Consider the following 18,704-nt stretch of genomic DNA (forward strand, 5'->3'; position numbering starts at 1 on the left):
TTCTGGGTGCTCTGGGGGGAGGCAGCACTGCTTCAGGCTGGCCTCCAGTAATCCCTGCCCAGCGGGGGCCGGACCTCCTGGGTCCCATTCCCTCCTGTCGCAGCTGCGTGAACTTGGGCAAGTGACAGCCTCTCTGAGCCTCAGCTGCCACGTCTGTAAGCCGAAAATAGTAATAGTTAGTTTACTCATAGGAGTAAATGAGATATTAAAGTGCATCAAATAACCAGGAGATCTAAAACTATTCTGAAATAAAAAGTGTGTCTAAAATGTAAAATAAACCCAGACCAAGAAAAAGGACTAAGCCAGTTGTTGTTGCTATGCTATTTTGTATTTCCCCAGACGTCCCCAGAACTAGTCCCAGGTTGGCAGTCCTGTCTTGGCATTCAACGTCTCAGTAGGTGTCCGCCAACCTAATCCCCAGAAACTGGGAACATTCCCCCCCCCTCCGAACCCCCCCCCCGGGCGCCCACCTCGACTGTTTGTAACAAAACCCCCATAGATCTGACTCTTTTTTCACTTGTTTTATTAGCATCAATATATACAAAGTGGAAAGTGATGTAATTTCATTATCCTAGCTTAGAAAGTTGCTTTTGCTTTTTCTTCTGTTTGGGGATAAAAATGAAAAATGAAAACATCCCAGGAGAACGCCTACCCTTGGGGGTGCTTAACAACTCACACGCCCCGCCATGACCACGCAAGGGCAGAGAAAAGTCATGCTCTTCGGACTCACCCAAAGAAAGGTCATTTTTGCCCAAGGCTCATGCTCAGTCTCAATCTACCCCGGTGTTTGCCAAGTCGCTTCCGATCACACAACCGTCCTGACTGTGAGGCCACTTCATTCCCCGCAGGGCTGTGGGGCCGTTTCCAAAGCTGCCCGCCTGGCCCGTAGGCTCTCCAGGGAGCTGGCTTCAGAGGGTGGCACTTAAAGCACGTCTAGGGAACTAAGTAAGGATGGCCATCGAAGAGCCACCGGAATGCTTATGTTGGCTAAATAATTCTACACCCCACCCCCTCCCCAAAATAGCAGAAGGATCAGCTCCAAGCCGAAGAGGGGAGAGTGTGGGTGTTTCCAAGGCCCGGGGCCCAGCTGACAGATCCAGCGGGTACGCACTGGCACATAACACATGCCACCAAGTGCGTCCTCTGAAGCTCCAACTCTCTATAAACGTATTTCCCCACTGTTTTAAAAACAAAGAGTAGCTCGTAGGAAGGCTCAGTTTGTTCTCGAGTTTCTCGAGATCGCGTCCTGTTCAAAAATATTCAATCCCAACGGGTTTCAATATTGATCTTATAAAAACAGACACAGATGACCTGAAGTGAGGTGCCTGGCACATTTTTTTTTTTTTTTTTTTGGCACTAGAATGACGATTTCTTTACCTTTACATGTTACAGATACACACTCAGAACGGAAAATAAACACCAACCTATCTTTGCAATCACACGGTACATGGTCAAGCTCGCACGATCCAGCTTTAGGCTAAAACAAACTTTTAAAATATGGTACAGGTGCTATACTACCAAGACAGAACTAAGACATCGGTATCCTAGGGGGAAAAAAAATCGACGCCTTTACTATCCCCCCCAATAACCAATAAGAATCCCTGGGCCACGGCCTGGCCGGTTTTGGGGACAAGGTTAGAATAGAGATGTTGCACTTTGTCAGTCTTTACGGGAGGCGACTGCTTTGTCGTCACGGAACCATCGGATGTTCTAAAATGAAGAATCGTTAACAGAGCTCTTTGCAGACACCCCGGGGTTAGGGTTAGACTAACCATCACGCTGGAAATAAAAGCAAAGATTGGGTTCTTTCTGTTGGGCTTTCTCCACGCTCACCAAGGGTCTGGAGCTTCTCCTCTGGTTCTTCCAGAAAGCGGGGTGGGCTCTGGGCGGCTGGCAGGGGGCCCCTGATTATCTCTTGCCCTGGGCCATGCACGGTGCCCTGGGGAGCCTCATCTTCCCCGGCGGGAGGGCATCTTCCAGCCTCAGGCCGCCGAGGCTGAGCGAGGTTCAGGGTCCTTGCCGGGAGGAGGGTTATGTGTGTGTGAACCCTCTGCTGTTCCAGATGTTTCCAGAACAAGCTACCAGAATACAGACGCCCAGCCACTCTCCCAACGACACGGCAGCTGGAAATGCTTTTCCTTGTTTGCAAACAGTCGACTTAAAACCATCTAGAGAGCGTGGGTGGGGGCAAAGACGACCCCCGAGGCATTGGCCCTGTGCGCCTCTCTGAGCCATCGGCTGTCCCTGGGAGGCGACTGACAGTCCCATGTTCCTTCCACGCATTCGCCACCCTGGCTTTTCTTTATACCTGTATTTAGGAGAGACTCTTCCTTGATAGTGACACGCTCCCCAGTCCCACTGGGGCGGGATGAAAGGACGCTGGTAAAACAGAAGGATGCTCGTGCAGTGAGTAAGGTCCTATGGATTCCTTTCTGGCCTGAAGTCCCTGCCCCTCGCCTCATTGGGGTTTGAATCCTGTGGTGTGAATTCCTTTGTGGTTTTAAACCCCCTGCTTCTGCCTCTCTGCATCCCGGGGCCTGTCCAACATCTGGGTGGAGCTTCAGACAGTAGAAAACCAGTTGCTTCTCCTAGGACCCTCCCTTCCCCTGAAACACGTGATGGCAAATATATTCTGAAATTACACCTTTTAGAGAAACAGTGCTCTCGAGTGTCCCCTGTTTTGAGGGCTCAGGCATTCCAGCAGCCCAGGAGAAAAGCACGGCTCACCCCTGGATTTCAGGCCGTGGTACGTCCCCTCCGACACAAACCCTTCTAACCCCAAGGTCGAAGCTGGCCCTGCCCCCAAAGGCGGATCTGCGACCGCAGCCTGAAGGAGGCCACCGATTCCGGCGCCTGTCGCATAAATGACCTGCTCCTCCGTCGCCGAAGGAGTGTCAGAGAAGAACATTTTATTAACTCGATTCCCGCGACCAGGGTTCCCCCCTCGCCCAGTTCCTCACCCCAGTTCTCGCATCTCTCATCCTCTCTGACTTCCCTTGTCATTTCTCTCTGTCCTAGAAGGAAAACATTTCGTTATTTTGCCAGCATCCAGGGAGGCCAGGGTGGTGAAGGAGATGTTAAGCGAACACCTTTGCTGCTTTCGGAAGAGCCACGGGAGGGAGGGGACGTGGCAAGACCTCTCAGAAGCCGGGGAAACTGGAAGAGGGGACACGGGGTGTGTCTGGGGGCGGCCCTGTTTAAGGATCCATGTGAAACTGCAGCCCAGGTTAATCCAACAAAGAACACCGTTTCCAGCCTGGCCCGGGGACTCGGATGTGAACTAAGGACACCGTGGGCGCGGGTCTGAGAGATGCATGCAATCTGATGCGGCCGCAGAATGGCATCGGCCCCGGGGGGCCCTGCGCCTGGTCTCGCCCCGCCGCTGCGTTTCCATCCCGCAGGCCTCCAGCATCGGCCCGCAGCGCAACGCACCCGACCACACCCGTTTCGGTTTTAAATATAATAAATACAGTGGAGAAAACAGTAAGTCTTCAAGAAAGAGTCCGAAGAAAAGACAGCCGGCACTCTGGGGGTCTGCCATCCGAGGCCACCCGGGCCCTGGATGAGCTGCTCGAGGAGGTCGTGGTTGAGGTCGTATCTGGGGCTTCCCTCGGCGGGCGCAGCTCTTTAGATGGACACTTCATACTCCCTGGTCTCCTGCGAGAGAGAGAAGCGGGGATCCGTTAGGCCTCGTGCGGCGTTGCCGGTTCCAGCACATCCCCCGTGTCCGCGTCATTGGCCGTGTGACACTGCAGGGCCCGCCACTCGGACCCTGACTCGCTCTGGCCAGTGGCCTCTAAGGAAATGGGTGACGAGAGGGGCTGGAAAAGAGCACGTGTGTCTCTGCACGCGCCCTGCCCGTCTGCCATCACCGCGAGCGGAGCAGATGCGTGGCAATGTCGCCCGTTGCCACCAGGCCACCGGTGGGCTCCGACCCGTCTCAGCCGTCTCTCCACGGGCACTTGGTGCAGCCCCTTCCTCCTGTGAGCCTTCGACTGAGCAGGAGCAGCGTGCCAGGCTTGTCACCCGCTTGGGAAGAGAGCCGGGCCCTCTCCGCGCTTGGCTCAGTCAGGGTCGGAGCCGGGGGGAGGCAGGACCTCTGGCCGTGCCCACGCCTTTCTGCCAGGGCCGCCGCGGGCCAAGGGAGACAGAGAATTCAGAGCAGGCAAAGAGGGAGGCGCCCGGAGAGAGGAGAGACCAACTCACCCCCGTCTCGTAGATGGGGTTGTCGAACTCGGTCTCCACGGTGATCTGGCTGTAGGGGTGAGAGTACATCAGGGGCAGGCGGAGGCTGGAGTAATAGCGACACCTGGGCAAGAGACAGGAGGAGAGAGGAGTCACTTCCCCGGACTAGGGACACCTTCCTCGCCTTTCGTCTCATGGCACACATAGACTAATTACCAAAATTCTGCGGCACGCCAACAAATATATGTTTTGCAGATCTGCCAAAAAATAGGTATAATTTCGATTGATTAAAAAAAAATAATAATAGTAATGACCTACTCTTTTTGCTCCAAAGTGACTTTTTAAAAAATCAGGTGCCTGTGCTTGTATATAAGGATTTCTGGTACCAAGAATTAATTAATCAGACGCAATCTTATTATGCCCCGTGACCAATAAGAGGCAGCTCTATTACACGACCTACGCATTTATGGTTCAAGATGGGGCATGCACACCAGACGGCTCTTGCGGTGTTGGCTGTTGCCAGTTTTTAAATGTGACAATCTAAGGGCACAGGGGTCAGTGCCCCTGACTAAATAGTCAGGTCTTGCGTGTTTTAAAAATTCTTGCAGCGCATGGTTGAAAGTCGCTGCCCGAGGGGGAGAGTTAGTGCCACTTTCTAAGCACGGCACGGCCTCGAAGGACAAGGAGGCTTGTGTGGAAACAGCTTTCAGCGGGCGAGAGAATCCGGGTGGGGTGAAAGCCGAGATCATAATTGCTCTCAGCTTCTAACCCAGGCGGTGGTAATTAAGCCTCGGTACCGCCTCTGAGCGGGATTGTTTTCACCTGAAAAGGATTCCAGTCCTCCTTCAATGCCGAGGGCATTTATTGAGCACTTACTGATACTGGCTGCCTCAGAGCAGCCTGCCGGGACCACCTATTTAAAGCGGTTCCTCCTCTGTTACCACACTCCTTCCTCCATTGTGTTCACCACAGGGTATTATAATTTGTGTATTTCTCCTCTGGCCTGCTAGACTGTGAGCTCCAAGAGGGCAGGGAAGATGTATATTAGGGAAACACCTGCCTCAGGGCCTTTGCATAAGCTTCTGCTCTGCCCGGAATCCTCTAATCCCAGATATTTGCATAGTTTATCTTTCCTTTGTATCCAGCCCTTCCCCAAATGCCTCTTCTCCACTGGGCCTCCTCTACCTACTCCATTTAAGGTGGATCCACTGCCCTATCCCACCTCCTTTTTTCTCCCTTCCTGGTTTTCTTTTCTCCCCGCATTTATCACCTTCTAATGTACTACATACTTTCCTGTGTACTAGTGTCTATTCCTCCCCCCTCCCCCCCTAATTAGAACCGGGGCACCAGGAGGGCAAAGATTTCCTTCAGTTCTGTTCTGTTTTTTCACAATGTTGTCCCTAGAGTCCAGGACACTGCCTGGCACATAGTCGGTGCTCAATAATTGTGAAATTGAATACATTAGTGACTATCTTAGCCATGGTTCAGTATCTTCCTTCTTCACCAAAGGCAAGTCCTACGATCGCCAAACACCCGGGACAATGCCTGGTACCCATTCGATTGCCAATGCATAGAGTCGTTGAGTAAGTGAATGAATGAATGAGTGAGTGAATGACGGAATGAATGGGTTGGTGTGCCTGGCGATGTGAGATGTCTCTCTCTCCCACCCAACCACAGCTCCTCGAGGTCAGGGAGAGTCTCTGTCTCATTGGCTGGTGCATGCTCAGCCCTCCTACCACGGAGGGTTGGTAGGTCTCCAACATAGATATCTGTCCCGACTTGCGCTGACTCGCACCACCGCTTCAATCACACACATGCCACTGTCCCCAAGCTACAGGGGGAGACCTTGAGGTCCAGAGAGGTGCAATGCCCAGCCCCTCAGGACACTACCGAATGACTGGACGGCAGCCCCCCCTCACCCCGAAGCTCCCTACCTGGTGATGTAGATGTAGGCTCCTCCCAGCAGTAAGGAGATGACCAGGACCGGGATGAAGATAGCCAGGGCCATACTTCCCCCTTCCAGCGACGTCTCGGCTGCCGCTTCTGCTACTGAACACATAAGCCAGTGAGGCCCTCATGTCGCAGACGCTCAGCCCGCACGGGCGCCTGGCTCCCAGTGAGCACCCGCTCTCCCAGTCCTGCACCCGCTCACTGACGTCAGGGAGCCTTAGCCGCTGGAGAACCACCTCCGGGGGGGAGAGGCGGAGGCTGGAGGAGTTGGTGCTGGTTCTTTGCAACTGAGTCCAGACCCATCATTGGGAGGGGTGGTCATGGGGGCAACGGAGAATTACACTCTTTTTTTTTTTTTTTGGTTTATTTTTTAATCTTCACCCAAGGCTATTTTTTCCATTGCTTTTCAGAAAGAGTGGAAAGGAGAGAGAGAGAGAGAAACACTGATGTGAAAGAGATGGTTGCCTCCAGCATGCGCCCTGACTGGGGCCGGGGATCGAGCCTGCAATGGAGGTCTGTGCCCTTGGCGGGAATCGAACCCAGGACCCTTCAGTCCGCAGGCCGATGCTCTAACCACTGAGCAAAACAGTTAGGGTGAGAATTATACTCTTTTAACCCTGATCATACTCCGCCCAATTTATTTATTTTTTTGGTTTATTTTTTGTAAGCACCTGGACCAGGATAGTTTAGGACCTGCCGGGGTTTTTTTGTTTGTTTTTTTTCTTGCTCTGAGCTTGATTTATTGGATTTTTTCCAGTAGGAACTCACCTTCTAACGCGTGTTCAAAGCTGTCCTGATTAACTGAAAGAGAAACAGAGAGCACCGGTCAGTGTCAAGTGGATTCGTTGTGCGTGTTATGAAACCGAAAAGAAGAGCAAGGCCCACGCCACGCTTTCCCGAAGTTGGTGTCCTGTGTTATTTATCTTGGGGTACCGAATTTAGTCAAATGCCTGGGTGCTGCACCTTCCCAAGTTCCCGAGGGGAGAGAAGACAGAGAAAGAAACAAGGGCGACAGCAGCCATAACGAATAACTACTGAGCACCCGCCACGGGTCAGGTATCTATTTGCTCATTTAACGCTCACAACAGTCTCATTAGGCAGATACTATTATCACCCCCGTTTTACAGAGGAGCAAACAGAGGATCAGAGGAGTGAAGGGCCTTCTCGACCTCACACAGCTTCTGAGCGACAGAGGCAGGACTGAAACCTGGACGGCTTGACTTTCTCTAGCCTCGGGCCTTATCCACACAGCGCTGGTTCACTTTATAGACGTGTCTGTTTTACTTAAACCAAACTTAAATCCATTTTAATATGAAATCATTTCCCAGATCACATGATACGAGAAAGCATTTGGGTGAGCTTCTGCTATATTTCTCAGTTTATCTAAGTGCTTAATTTCTTTAAGCCTTGTAATCCTTGGGAACCAAGTGGTTGTGAGAAGGGAGAAAGGGAACATTTAAACCACGCTGTTGAAACAGGAATCAAAAGCAGAATGGCCCTCGTTTCTGATAAAAATCTAGGCTCGAGAGAGCTCTTTATAAGTCAAAATAAAAATGCTAAGCAAGGAGAGGGCATTGTGTCATAGTGTAATTGGCAGTAATTTTTTTCTTTCTCAGTAGTGCAGAAAATCATGGTGGTACCTTAGATTTAATGCAATGCGGTAGCTCAGCTTTTGGGAGCAGATTCAGAGTCCCTGCAAGCCGGTCCTGACAACTCCGGGTCCCGCAGTCCCCGTGTTTCCAGCAGATTTCTTTACCTTTACAAACAGGCAGGGGCCCGTTCCAGTGGGAGGGCTGTCCCAGGATGCATCGAATGGTCACTTCGCCCATGAGCTCGAAGCCCTCGTAGCACATGAAGGTGAGGGACTCTCCCGGCAGGTAGAGCCGCTTGTACAGGATTTGGTACCCGTTTTCGGGTAGCCCAGGGTTGTCACATGCCAAGGACTCTTCCGCTGAAAGGCAAGCCAAAAGGAGCTCTGATGAGATGACGCAGATCTCTGCGGATTCCTGCCCAAGAGCCTGTGTGACCTCCAGCAAGGGCCGCAGATGCTCCAAGCCTCAGTTTCCTCATCAGTAAAATGGGAATAAAACTACTACCCATCTCATAGGGACTTGAAAGATTAAATAAGATAATGGTGTAAAATGCTCTTGGCACGTCCTAGATACTCTATAAATGATGGGTGGCGGTGTTAAATTATGAGATATTCCTTCTGCATCTGGCCTTACACCTTACCTGTGCACCCACACTGGATCGGTCTCGTCTCTCAATACTCAGCCCTCATTTCTCCACCTCCAGGAAGCCTTCGCTGATGCCCCCTACCCTGAGTTCAGTCACTAGTCCTTCCAGTTCTGCCTCCACCCTAGCACTGCACACCCTGTATTGTATTTATTAACTTAATATCAGTTTCCCTCACTGGAAACGAGCCTGTTAAGTCTTGTTTGAAGCTCAGCGCTTGGTATACAGTAGGAGCATCATAAACGACCCCAGTGTATACAGTAGGAGCGTCATAAATAACCTCTGTGGGCAAAATATTGACGTCTCTGAGCCTCGACTTTCTCACCTGTAAAATGGGCTTTCTCACAGGGCTGTTCTGAGGGGTAAATGGGCCCGTGCATGTGAGGTGAGCAGCACAGAGCGAGCTCCCAGTCAACGCTGGTTATCGTGTGGCCTTTACAATTTTCGCTGTCTTTTCGTGCGAAGTATACTCCTGTTTACTTACTATTTCTATTTTCCACGGAAGTAGTGCTATACAACTTAGCCTCACCCGAAACAACATTTCTATCATCACAGATTTCCGACGTCAGTGTTCATCTTCTTAACCAAACGAAACATCACAGAGTTAATCGGGGCGCCGTCTCAGCCCGTCAGTGCCACCGGCGGCCCCACGCACCGCGCTTGGTGGCTCATGAGCCCCCAGAGTCTAGAATTCACTCATTTTCGGGGCTGCAGGGTACAGCAGGCGTTACCCTGCCCCCTGTGCCAGGTTTGTCCCACGAGACGGGTTAGAGTGGCGAGCTGGGAAAGCACGGTTTCTCTTTGCCCAGGACCCAGACCAGCGGGAGAGGGGGACAGCTTGTCAGGTGACGGCCACCCTGTGCAGCAGCCGCTGTGACGGGGGCAGTGCCCAGGACCCGCCTCGCCTGGGGAAGGTCAGGGAAGGTTCCAGAGGACACCTGGAAATCAGTGCTCCGCTGGGAGAGAGTGAGGGCTCAGGCTGGGGCTGGGGCTGGGGGCTGGGGCTGGGGGCTGGGGGCTGGGGGTTGGGGCTGGGGGTTGGGGCTGGGGGCTGGGGGCTGGGGGCTGGGGACTGGGGGTTGGGGCTGGGGGTTGGGGGCTGGGGCTGGGGACTGGGGGCTGGGGCTGGGGGCTGGGGACTGGGGGCTGGGGCTGGGGGTTGGGGCTGGGGGCTGGGGGCTGGGGGCTGGGGCTGGGGGCTGGGGGCTGGGGGCCTGGGGGCTGGGGGCTGGGGCTGGGGGCTGGGGGCTGGGGGCTGGGGACTGGGGGTTGGGGCTGGGGGTTGGGGGCTGGGGCTGGGGGCTGGGGGCTGGGGCTGGGGGCGAGGGCTGGGATGAGACGCTGGTCTGGTTCCCTGGCGGAGGGGAGGGGAGGGATCCCTAAGGCGAATGTGTGCATGGCCTGCAATGTAGCAAAGTGGCAGCAGGTGGCAATGGTAACTCAGAAAAATTTCCCCACGACCTTTCCAGAATTTCCTTTCACAAACTAACAGATGAGTGAGTCCTGTACAAAAAAATACTTTTGTGTGTGTGTTAACCGTCACCCCTGGCTGAGAGACACCGGCCCAGGGCTTAAACAATCCCTGTGACCCTACCCCCCATCCCGTTGTCTCCCAGGAATTCAAGCGAGTGAGACTGATGGTCTTGTAGACATGATCACAACCTACCCTCGTTTCTATTTTCTCATTCGTCCTCCTCTCTTTAACTATAAGAAAAAAAAAGTATATTTTTGGAGCCCATTTGAGCAAAATGCTCAAAGTTGAGATTTCGAATCCTGTGCATTGAACGGTTTTGCTAAAACAAAGGGCCCTGCTTGGGCTCAGATCCCCCGAGCTCTCACGGGTTCCTCTGAGCCGCTGCTTTCTCAGAGACAGGAGTTTCTAAATGAGTCTGCACACCCAGCTAGAGCCTGGCATGCTGGCCACGGTGAGGACCCTGGGGACAGCTCACCAATGGGAGCTTTTACTGAGGTCACAGTCTGGCCACATGGGTTCTGCCAGGGCCTCCTGGGGAATCCCCAAATGCTTCCCTGGGGGGCCACCCACAGAACCCTCACTGAATTCGTCACATCCTCATTACTCTTGGTTTCTGTCTCCTGCATGGAAGCCTAAGGGTTCATTTACCAGGCCACTGCCGAGGAAGGGGAGTTCCAAGAAAGCCACAGGGTGTAATAAAGGCCACATTAGAATCGCTAACAACAACAACGGCAGTAATAGTAACAAATACTGTTGAGCCTGCTGGGCCCGAGGGATACTAGGATTAATTGGATACAATCCTAGCAAGTGAGGTATGTGTTTGCTTCTCTGAATATATAAACCGATCGCATCAATAAGCTATGGCAAGTGCTGTGATAGCTGTAACTGTAGGTGCCATGGGAACTCAGAGGAGAGAGACATGACCTAGTTGAGCAGTCAGGGAGGCCTTCCTGGAGGAGGTGGTGTGTAATCCTTTGTTATTTTCTTCACAGATTTGTTTTTCCTCCCCTCATCTCCAATAGACCCCAGGCTCCGTGAGAACATGGATCGTGTCTGTTTACGCATTGCTGTATTTTCAGGGCCAACCGCTATGGTTCCCAAACTGTGCACCAAGGTGCCCTGGGGTGCCACCATGAACTCACAGTGGTGCTGTGAGATTTTGTAAAACTTTGAGGAGGCACCAGTGACATCTCTCAGACCTGTGGGAGTGACTAGCTCCAGGGAGGTGCCAGATTCAACGTGAGATGGAGCCATATTCCCTTTACTGACGCCTGATCTTTGCGAGGCTGGGTGTTCTGTGGTCACTGTGCTAAAGGCAGGAACTGTGGCAAATCCACATGGAACAAGAAATGAAGGTGGCAGAGTCCAGCCCGATGCCAAGGTTTGAGAAGTTCAGTGGAGCCCCACAGGCACACGTATTCCTGCAGTAGTAACTCTAGTTATTTAAGAATGAAATAAAAACAGAATCATTTCTTTCAACTTATGTGCATTACTTTCTCAAATGGCTACTAAGTTATCTGGATATAGCTACTTATTAAGGTGTTTGGACCAAACTACCTAATAAGTAGAATTATTAGGCATTTTGGCCTAGGAAATGGAGGAAAAAGTTCCTGAGACACCAAGGGTATCCTGAGCTGAGAAAGTTTGGGAACCTTTCTCCTAGCATGAGCCTGCCTATAGGGGGAGCTGATCGAATGACCAAATGAGTTGCTTCCAACAATCCTGCCCGGTAGGGAGTATTATTTCCTTTTCAGTCCTCAGATGAGAGCTCTGAGGCCCAGAGAGGCCAAGCTACTTGCCCAAGGTCACCCAGCAGGGCTGACCTGTCTGTTCTAGAAGTGGCTTGGGGTGAATGGACTGGGAGTGAAAGGACATGGTTTTGACTTCCAGTGACCCTGAATGGAAGCTGTGGATGGGCAGAGCTTACGCAATTAGCTCTCTGTACCATCTGCTTCTTGGTGGAAGATCTTTGGTAACAATAAAGCACCGGAGCCCCGCCCAGAAGCTGGGACTGCAGGGATCAGGGGGGTGATAATGCTCTTGGGGTTCTTCAGGCTTGAATGGGAATCCTAGGATCTCCCTTTCCCTGCTGTGTGACCTCAGGATAGCTCCTCACCCTCTCTGGGCGTCCTTTATGTGCTTTGAACTGGACACACGTAGCATTCATGCAGTTCTGTGAGGTTTAAACGTGTTCATATTGGGCACGGGCACAGCCCAGAGAAGGTGCCCATCAGATCGGCGCTGTTCCTTTGTCCACATTTCCCTCTTCTTATAAGGACACCAGTCATTGGATTGGCACCCGACCTCACCCAGTGGGACCTCATCTTATCCTGATGACATCTTCGAAGACTCTCTTTTCAACAAAGGTCACAGGTACGGGCCCTGGGGGGTTAGGACTTCAACATCTATACCCAGGAGCACAATCCAACCTGTAACAGGAGCCGGCCAGGGTGACCGTGGCGCAAAGGTCTGGGACTGAGGAGGGGATGTGGCTGTGGTTACAGGGTTAGGGCAGTTGGCTCCAATTCCAGTGGGACGTCCCTGCCACCAGGGTGAAAGGATGGTGGAGGCAAGGCTGGCAGAAAGGGCACTGAGCGTGAAGACCAGGGTCCTAAATGTGAATCCTACTTCTGCCCACAAAGGAGTGCTATGACCTTAATCATAGTTGCTTTCGAGTTGCAATTTCTTAACATAGACACACACACACACACACACAGAGTTATACACACACACACACAAACATATAAATGATGTGTGCATACACATACATAGTCATAGATATTTATATACCTACACAATCTGTTTGGCAATGTATTTTACACTTTCACAAATACATATAATGTGTTTAGCAAAATGCCCCACACAATCGATGAGTAACAACTATGGTTATTATCTGAGAAACAGAGCAGTTGTGTCTTATCTCTAAGTTGCTCCTCAGTTGTATTTTATTTCCCAGACGCCCTTGAGCTCTGAAAGTCTAGAACTCTGACAGAAGAGGCAGACGGGAACAGAGGGCTGTGTGGCCTAAGATTCCTCGTTATGTGTGAAAAAAAGAACAATAAACCCCCCTTTTCTAGGCAGAAACTTTAAATTTTGATGTGGCCCTACCTGCAGCTTCTGGTGCCCAAGCTGGCCATGCCTTTAATGAAGCTGTTTATAACCCACTGATGTACCGTATTAGCACCGGTGGCAGTTTCTAAACTCCGGGTAGGGTGTGCGGTGTGGCGCCTCCCGCAGGGCCAGCTGCTTTCTTTAAGCAATGACTCTGATCCCCGGCTGCGCATCGCCTCCCCGGGGCGCTATAAAAATCTCCATTGCTTGGGCTGCGCCCCAGACCAGTTATATCTGGGTGATGCTTTAAAACATCCCAGGTGATTCCCAGGTACGGTCAAGCCACTTGGACCCCTGCTCTCCATCTCCTCTGCCTGGTGAGAGTAGCAACCCCTCCCTTCTCAGAGTGACCTTGGAAGCCCTTTTCGCATTTTTACAGTAAAGGTTTTTTTCTTTTGTTTTTTTTAACCCAACATTTGCTTTGGTGGCTCCACATAGACAAAGTCAAATAGAGTTTAAAATCTACCCCATTTAGTCCGGCCGGCGTGGCTCAGTGGTTGAGCATTGACCTTTGAACCAGGAGGTCACGGTTCGATTCCCGGTCAGGGCACATGCTGGGGTTTCGGGCTCGACCCCCAGCAGGGGGCGTGCAGGAGGCAGCCCATCAGTGACTCTCCCATCATTGAGGTTTCTATCTCTCCCTCCCTCTCCCTTCCTCTCTCTGAAATAAGAATCAATAAAAACATTAAAAAAAAAATCTATCCCATTTAGTGCCCTAGACCGTCTGGGTTTGCCTCTGGCCTCCACTATTAACGAGCTGTGTGACCTGCGGCAATGAGCTCACCTCTCTGAACCTCCTAAAAATGGAGACAAGGCTACTGGGGGAAGAAGAGAGGGCGTTTCTAAAGGACCTCGTGCAGCGCCGGGTACATTCACCTTATATGTTGCCGTATCCCTGCTTTCAATGCATTAGCTACTGTCCAGTGATAGTAATAATAAAAAAACCCTCCTGAAGGGTGGAGTGCCTCCCCCCGGCAGCCCAGTCTTCTTCCACGACTAAGAGGAAGCAACGTCTAATAAGCACGGAGTCAGCAGACAGACTTACAGACACAGTGGGGCAGGCGGGATGTCCAGATGGGCGTGCCGGTCTCCCGGCTGTAGCAGGTCAGGAGCGAGCTCCCCTCCAGCACGAAGCCGGGCTCGCAGGTGTACTGGATGGTGGTGCCCACCAGCAGCACAGGGTCCGAAATCAAGCGGGTCGAGTGCTCCACCTCTCCGGGGTCCGTGCAGTACATGACTACGAGATGAAATCAGACCATGTGCACCTTAGGGCCCTTGATGACCACAGATGAATCACAGAAGGGTCTAGGAAGGTTCCTGACTTAGCTCTTTGCTTCTTTGGAAGATAATGCATCTTGGGTTCATTAGGGTGGCTGGAGAGTATGTCAGGTCCAGCTTAGTTGGTTTTGCTTGGCTACTACAGGAATTTTAAAGACCTGAATTTGAATGATGTTTTTACACAAGCTACGTACATGCCCCTTCACCACAGTCCATACCACTCCCTATTGTCTGACATGAGTCTATTTCACTCAGTTATGTTACCTGCCAGGCTTCTGAAGTCACCTGAGTCTGAGATCCCTGCCCTAAGGCTACAAAACGACATTTGTGAGCAGCACCAATGAGCTGGTGGAGTAGAAGGGAGGCCAGATTCTACATTAAATAATTCCACTGCATCCATGCAAAAAACACACAGCAAAAACCCATGGGAGAGATTCATCATTTACTGACTGAGAGGAAGAAGACAGGACTATGCTTACTTTTCTCACAAAATGGGGGGTCACTGCTCCAGCTGAGGTCCCACTGGCAGGTGAGGGTGTCGCTCCCCACGATGTCATAGCCGGGGTCACACTGGTAGGTGATTCTGGCTCCCCTCACAAGCTCCGTATGTGACGTGGTTTTCCAGCCGTTCTGGATCTCGGGCAGATCTGAGCAGGAGTCATTCCTTGACACCTCTTTAAAACAAAGACGTCATCCTCAGATGGGGAGGTGGCCTTTCTGCTTTACTAATGTCAGAGGGAAAACACACTTCTCAAGCCCATTAAAACAGTAAGAACTCTTCTACAGTGAGATTTTACAATGACCTCTTCCCATGGGTCACTGAACTTACCAAACATGCTCTTGGTTTGATAAAGTTATTTTAAGATTTCAAATCAGATAGAATCTTAACTCTGCTACTTACTAGCAGTGTGACTGGACATGATCACTTCTCTCTGTGTCTCATGTGAATAATTGGCATTGACTTGTCAGCCACAGATGTGAGCCACGTTGGAATGGGATTTGCCAGCCACGGTCGAGCCTTCAGATGACGGCAGCTCTGGCTGACATCTTGATTACAACCGCATGACAGATCTTGAGCCAGAACTGCCCAACATTAACTCCTGAATTCCTGACCCACAGGAACTGTGACATAATAAATGTTCGTTGCTAATTTTGGGGGTAATTTGTTACACAGCAATAGGCAGCTGATACACGCTGCCTCATCCTAAGAATGTCTGTTATCTCATGGGTTTGATGAATCAGTATATATATATATATTTTTGTAATGCAAATAAAAATCAATACTTCACTATTAAAATAAAAAGAATTATTGGTGCATTCTTAAAATCACATTGCATATCATGAGTAAATGTTAACCTCACTCTAGAAAATGCTACATGCAGCTCATTATCACAGAGCCTTCCTCTGGAATAATTTCGTTTTTCTTCAGCAAACTCTCATTACTAAGGTAGTCATCCAGAGCCCATTATTACTCTTCTTGCTTCCAAATGCCCACTGCCCAGATTTTGAGACAGAGCTAATTATGCTGTGTAATTAATTTGCGGTTCTTATGTGCTTCTGGGGAGAGCAAAGCACTTCCACTGTCTGCGGGAAAGTCATTCGGAGAAACGAGCGGTGGCTTTTCCTGGGATTTCATCGTGGTTTTATTTGAGGAAGGGAGATCTCATGGCTGTCTGCAAGAAGCAGGGAGAGGGAGATGGCATCTGGAATTGCTTGGTGGGGAACAGGAGCCTCTATTTTTAGGTCTTTGAAGAATCAGCCAAGCCCTGGATTCAGGACACAGCTGCAAATGCTCGAATTACAGCCGAAAGGGGTGAGATGGGGGCAAAAGGCTTTGCTTGCCTGACTTTTCAATGTGAGTCAACGTGGCTACACCTTCCTGTAGGACCCTCATCTCCTTTGTGGCACCCATCACATTTGTGATTTCTCAGTCGTTGCCACCATGTAGCAGAGACGTGACTTACATCTTGGTGCCTCAGTTGACATATTCAAGGCCTTGGCTAAGTGACTTAGCCTTCCTGTTCTTCTGTTCCTAGACTCCACTCCCAGAGACCCTGATTCGGGAATCGGCATATTCATCAGACACCCTGGGTGAAGGTTCTGGAATGATCTGTCCCTAAGGGCCCTACACTTTGCTAAGGATGAGAAAACTGGCCTAGGAGCTGGAGGGCTTCGCTCTTAGTCTTCCTTATTTATTTTAGAAACTATGTGACTTGGGTCATGTCAATAAACATCTCTGAGCTTCATTGTCCTCAACCACAGAGTGGAGACACAAATCACAACCCTGTCTCTCCCTAAGGGCAATGTGAATGTTAATTAACATGCAGGGTATGGCAGTAACACTAAGGCGAGTTATATGGAGTCACCGATTGTTTGACTAAGATTTTGTGAGCACCTACCATATGCCAGGCATTAGGAAAACAGGGGTCATGATTCTAGTTTTTATGGTCAAGGTCAGTGCTATGGTCCAAATTTCGGGCAAAAGAAATACCCAAATGCACTGAATACATGCTGCCAGTTACCAGTCTTATGCTCGTGGCAGGCATCACTAATCAATCACAGCAATCTCTTTCGTTGAGTAAAGCGGAAACCCTCCAGTCCTTCTCAACACAGCACTCCAGGGAGCCACTGTCATTTGGCTGGAGTTGACCTACAATACAGAGCTTATTTATTATCCTAGGGTTAGAGGAATAAATGCACAAGTGACCCATATCTCTTTGAAAAACAGTGCTTACTCCTCCCTGCTTTTTTATTCCCTTCCCTCCCATGCACTTGGCCAAAGACACCAGCAAAGCACAAGAAGCAGTGAGAGGAATGGGTATTTGCTTCTATCTGTGCAAAGGAGGATTATGGGGGGTCAGAGCCACGTGAGCCCAGAGTGTGCCTGTGGAAGGTTCTGACAGCTGCTGTAGCAGAAGAGCCTCGACCAACGTCCAGAGCTGGGGGTTAGGCCTCGAGATCAGTCTGGGAGCTTCAGAATTCTCTGGATGACCACAGAAACCCCTGACCCCTCCATCTGGTTCCTCTAATGAATGGGAATCTCATCCCTGTCTGGTTAAATCTAGACCGACGACGGCAAACCCCTATCCCATGCCATGGCAGACATCACTAATCAATCACGCCATTCTTTCCCACTGGCTTCCAGAGCCACCTCCTCTGAATTCTTTTCAATGCGGTCTTCAACATTGGTGGCCACCAGCAATTGACTGGCATCATAACTAAACACAGAGGCCTGCTTGCCTCCCCTGTAAAATTAACTGGGTGTTTCTTTAACAGAAATAAGAACAAATAGAACTGTGCTCTCTTTTGTGTGTGTTCCCCACGTTAGCCAGGCTGTGTACCCCTGGGAAGCGGTCCCTGGAGCTCCGCGCTGGCTTCTCCCACCGCATCCACACATGATTCTGACACTGCCCGTTAACAGACCCCCTCTCGTCTTTCCACTAGGAGCTCAAGGGCGGGGAGAGTATTTGGTTCGTTCCCAGATCCTGGTGCCTAGTGTGGGGTCTGGCACATAGGAGGTGTCACGAGATGTTTGTGAAGCAAACTGTGTGGAAAATGAAGACAATGCCTTGGAAGATGAAATAAAATAATATATGGAAGAGTGCTTGCCAACTTCAAATTGTCACACAGATCTAAGTTTCAGCTTCATTGAACAAGAGCCCCGTCTCTTCAAGATGTTGCCAAGTGAACACGGGCCAGACGTTCTGGTCAACCTTGGGTAGCCTCGGATGGAGTCGCATTTCTGCTGTCAAGCTGGATGCAATTTAGGGAGACTGACTTGGGCACCAGAGGAGACAGAAGAGCAAAACTATGACCTCATCTCCTGGCCGGGAAAGGGGAAAAGTCTAAGGATAGATTGAAGCCGAGTCACCAGAAACTCTCCCTCCAAAGGCGGCTGACTCGGGAGGGCACCTCGCCTGGACAGCCAGCAGGAGCCGTCCCCCAAGCCCAGGGCTCTGCCCAGGCGGGAGTGGAAAGCCCATGCAAAGGAGCAGCAATAACACGCAACATATTTAGCACACAATCCAGGGTGAAAAGTCCCCTGAGAAACATAGGAAAGAAGATAACACTTGTGTTTGCCACTCTGACAGGTGCCTGTAGAGAAGGCAGGGATGAGAAATGGCCACCAGCTGGAAATAAATAAAAAAGTTCCTGGCCTGGGTGGCTCAGTTGGCTGAGTGTCATCCTGTGCCCCAGAGGTTGCCGGTTTGATTCCCGGTCAGGGCACATGTCCGGGTTTGGGGCTCGATCCCCGGTACGTGGTGTGCAGGAGGCAGCCGATTGATGTTATGCTCTCACATCAATGTTTCTCTCTCTCTCACTCTCCCTTCCTTTTGCTCCAAAAATCAATTAAAAAAAATAAAAAATATGGGGGGAGATAAATGGTTTGGAGGCCACACTGAAGGTCAAGAAAGACACCACCTGCACCTATTGGTCCTAAAGTGTGGGAGGTGGGAGAGAACGGGCTGTC

At 50.9% G+C, this 18,704-nt stretch overlaps 1 protein-coding gene across 1 annotated transcript in view; it reads right to left on the reverse strand.

Annotated features, from left to right (window-relative positions):
* Positions 1–506: 506 nt before the first annotated feature.
* The window catches only part of SEZ6L (seizure related 6 homolog like), a 118,783-nt gene continuing 100,585 nt past the window's right edge, over positions 507–18,704 (reverse strand). Inside the window, exons 11-17 of the mRNA XM_081122588.1 lie at positions 14,713–14,907; positions 14,001–14,192; positions 7,892–8,086; positions 6,904–6,936; positions 6,120–6,234; positions 4,207–4,309; positions 507–3,657 (exon numbers count right to left, since the gene is read on the reverse strand). Coding sequence (XP_080978714.1) covers positions 3,628–3,657; positions 4,207–4,309; positions 6,120–6,234; positions 6,904–6,936; positions 7,892–8,086; positions 14,001–14,192; positions 14,713–14,907 — 863 coding nt within the window. The 3' untranslated portion in view covers positions 507–3,627. The remainder of the gene's footprint in view (positions 3,658–4,206; positions 4,310–6,119; positions 6,235–6,903; positions 6,937–7,891; positions 8,087–14,000; positions 14,193–14,712; positions 14,908–18,704) is intronic.

Source organism: Miniopterus schreibersii (assembly GCF_964146895.1).
Source record: "Miniopterus schreibersii genome assembly, chromosome: 20".
Classification (NCBI taxonomy): Eukaryota; Metazoa; Chordata; class Mammalia; order Chiroptera; family Miniopteridae; genus Miniopterus; species Miniopterus schreibersii.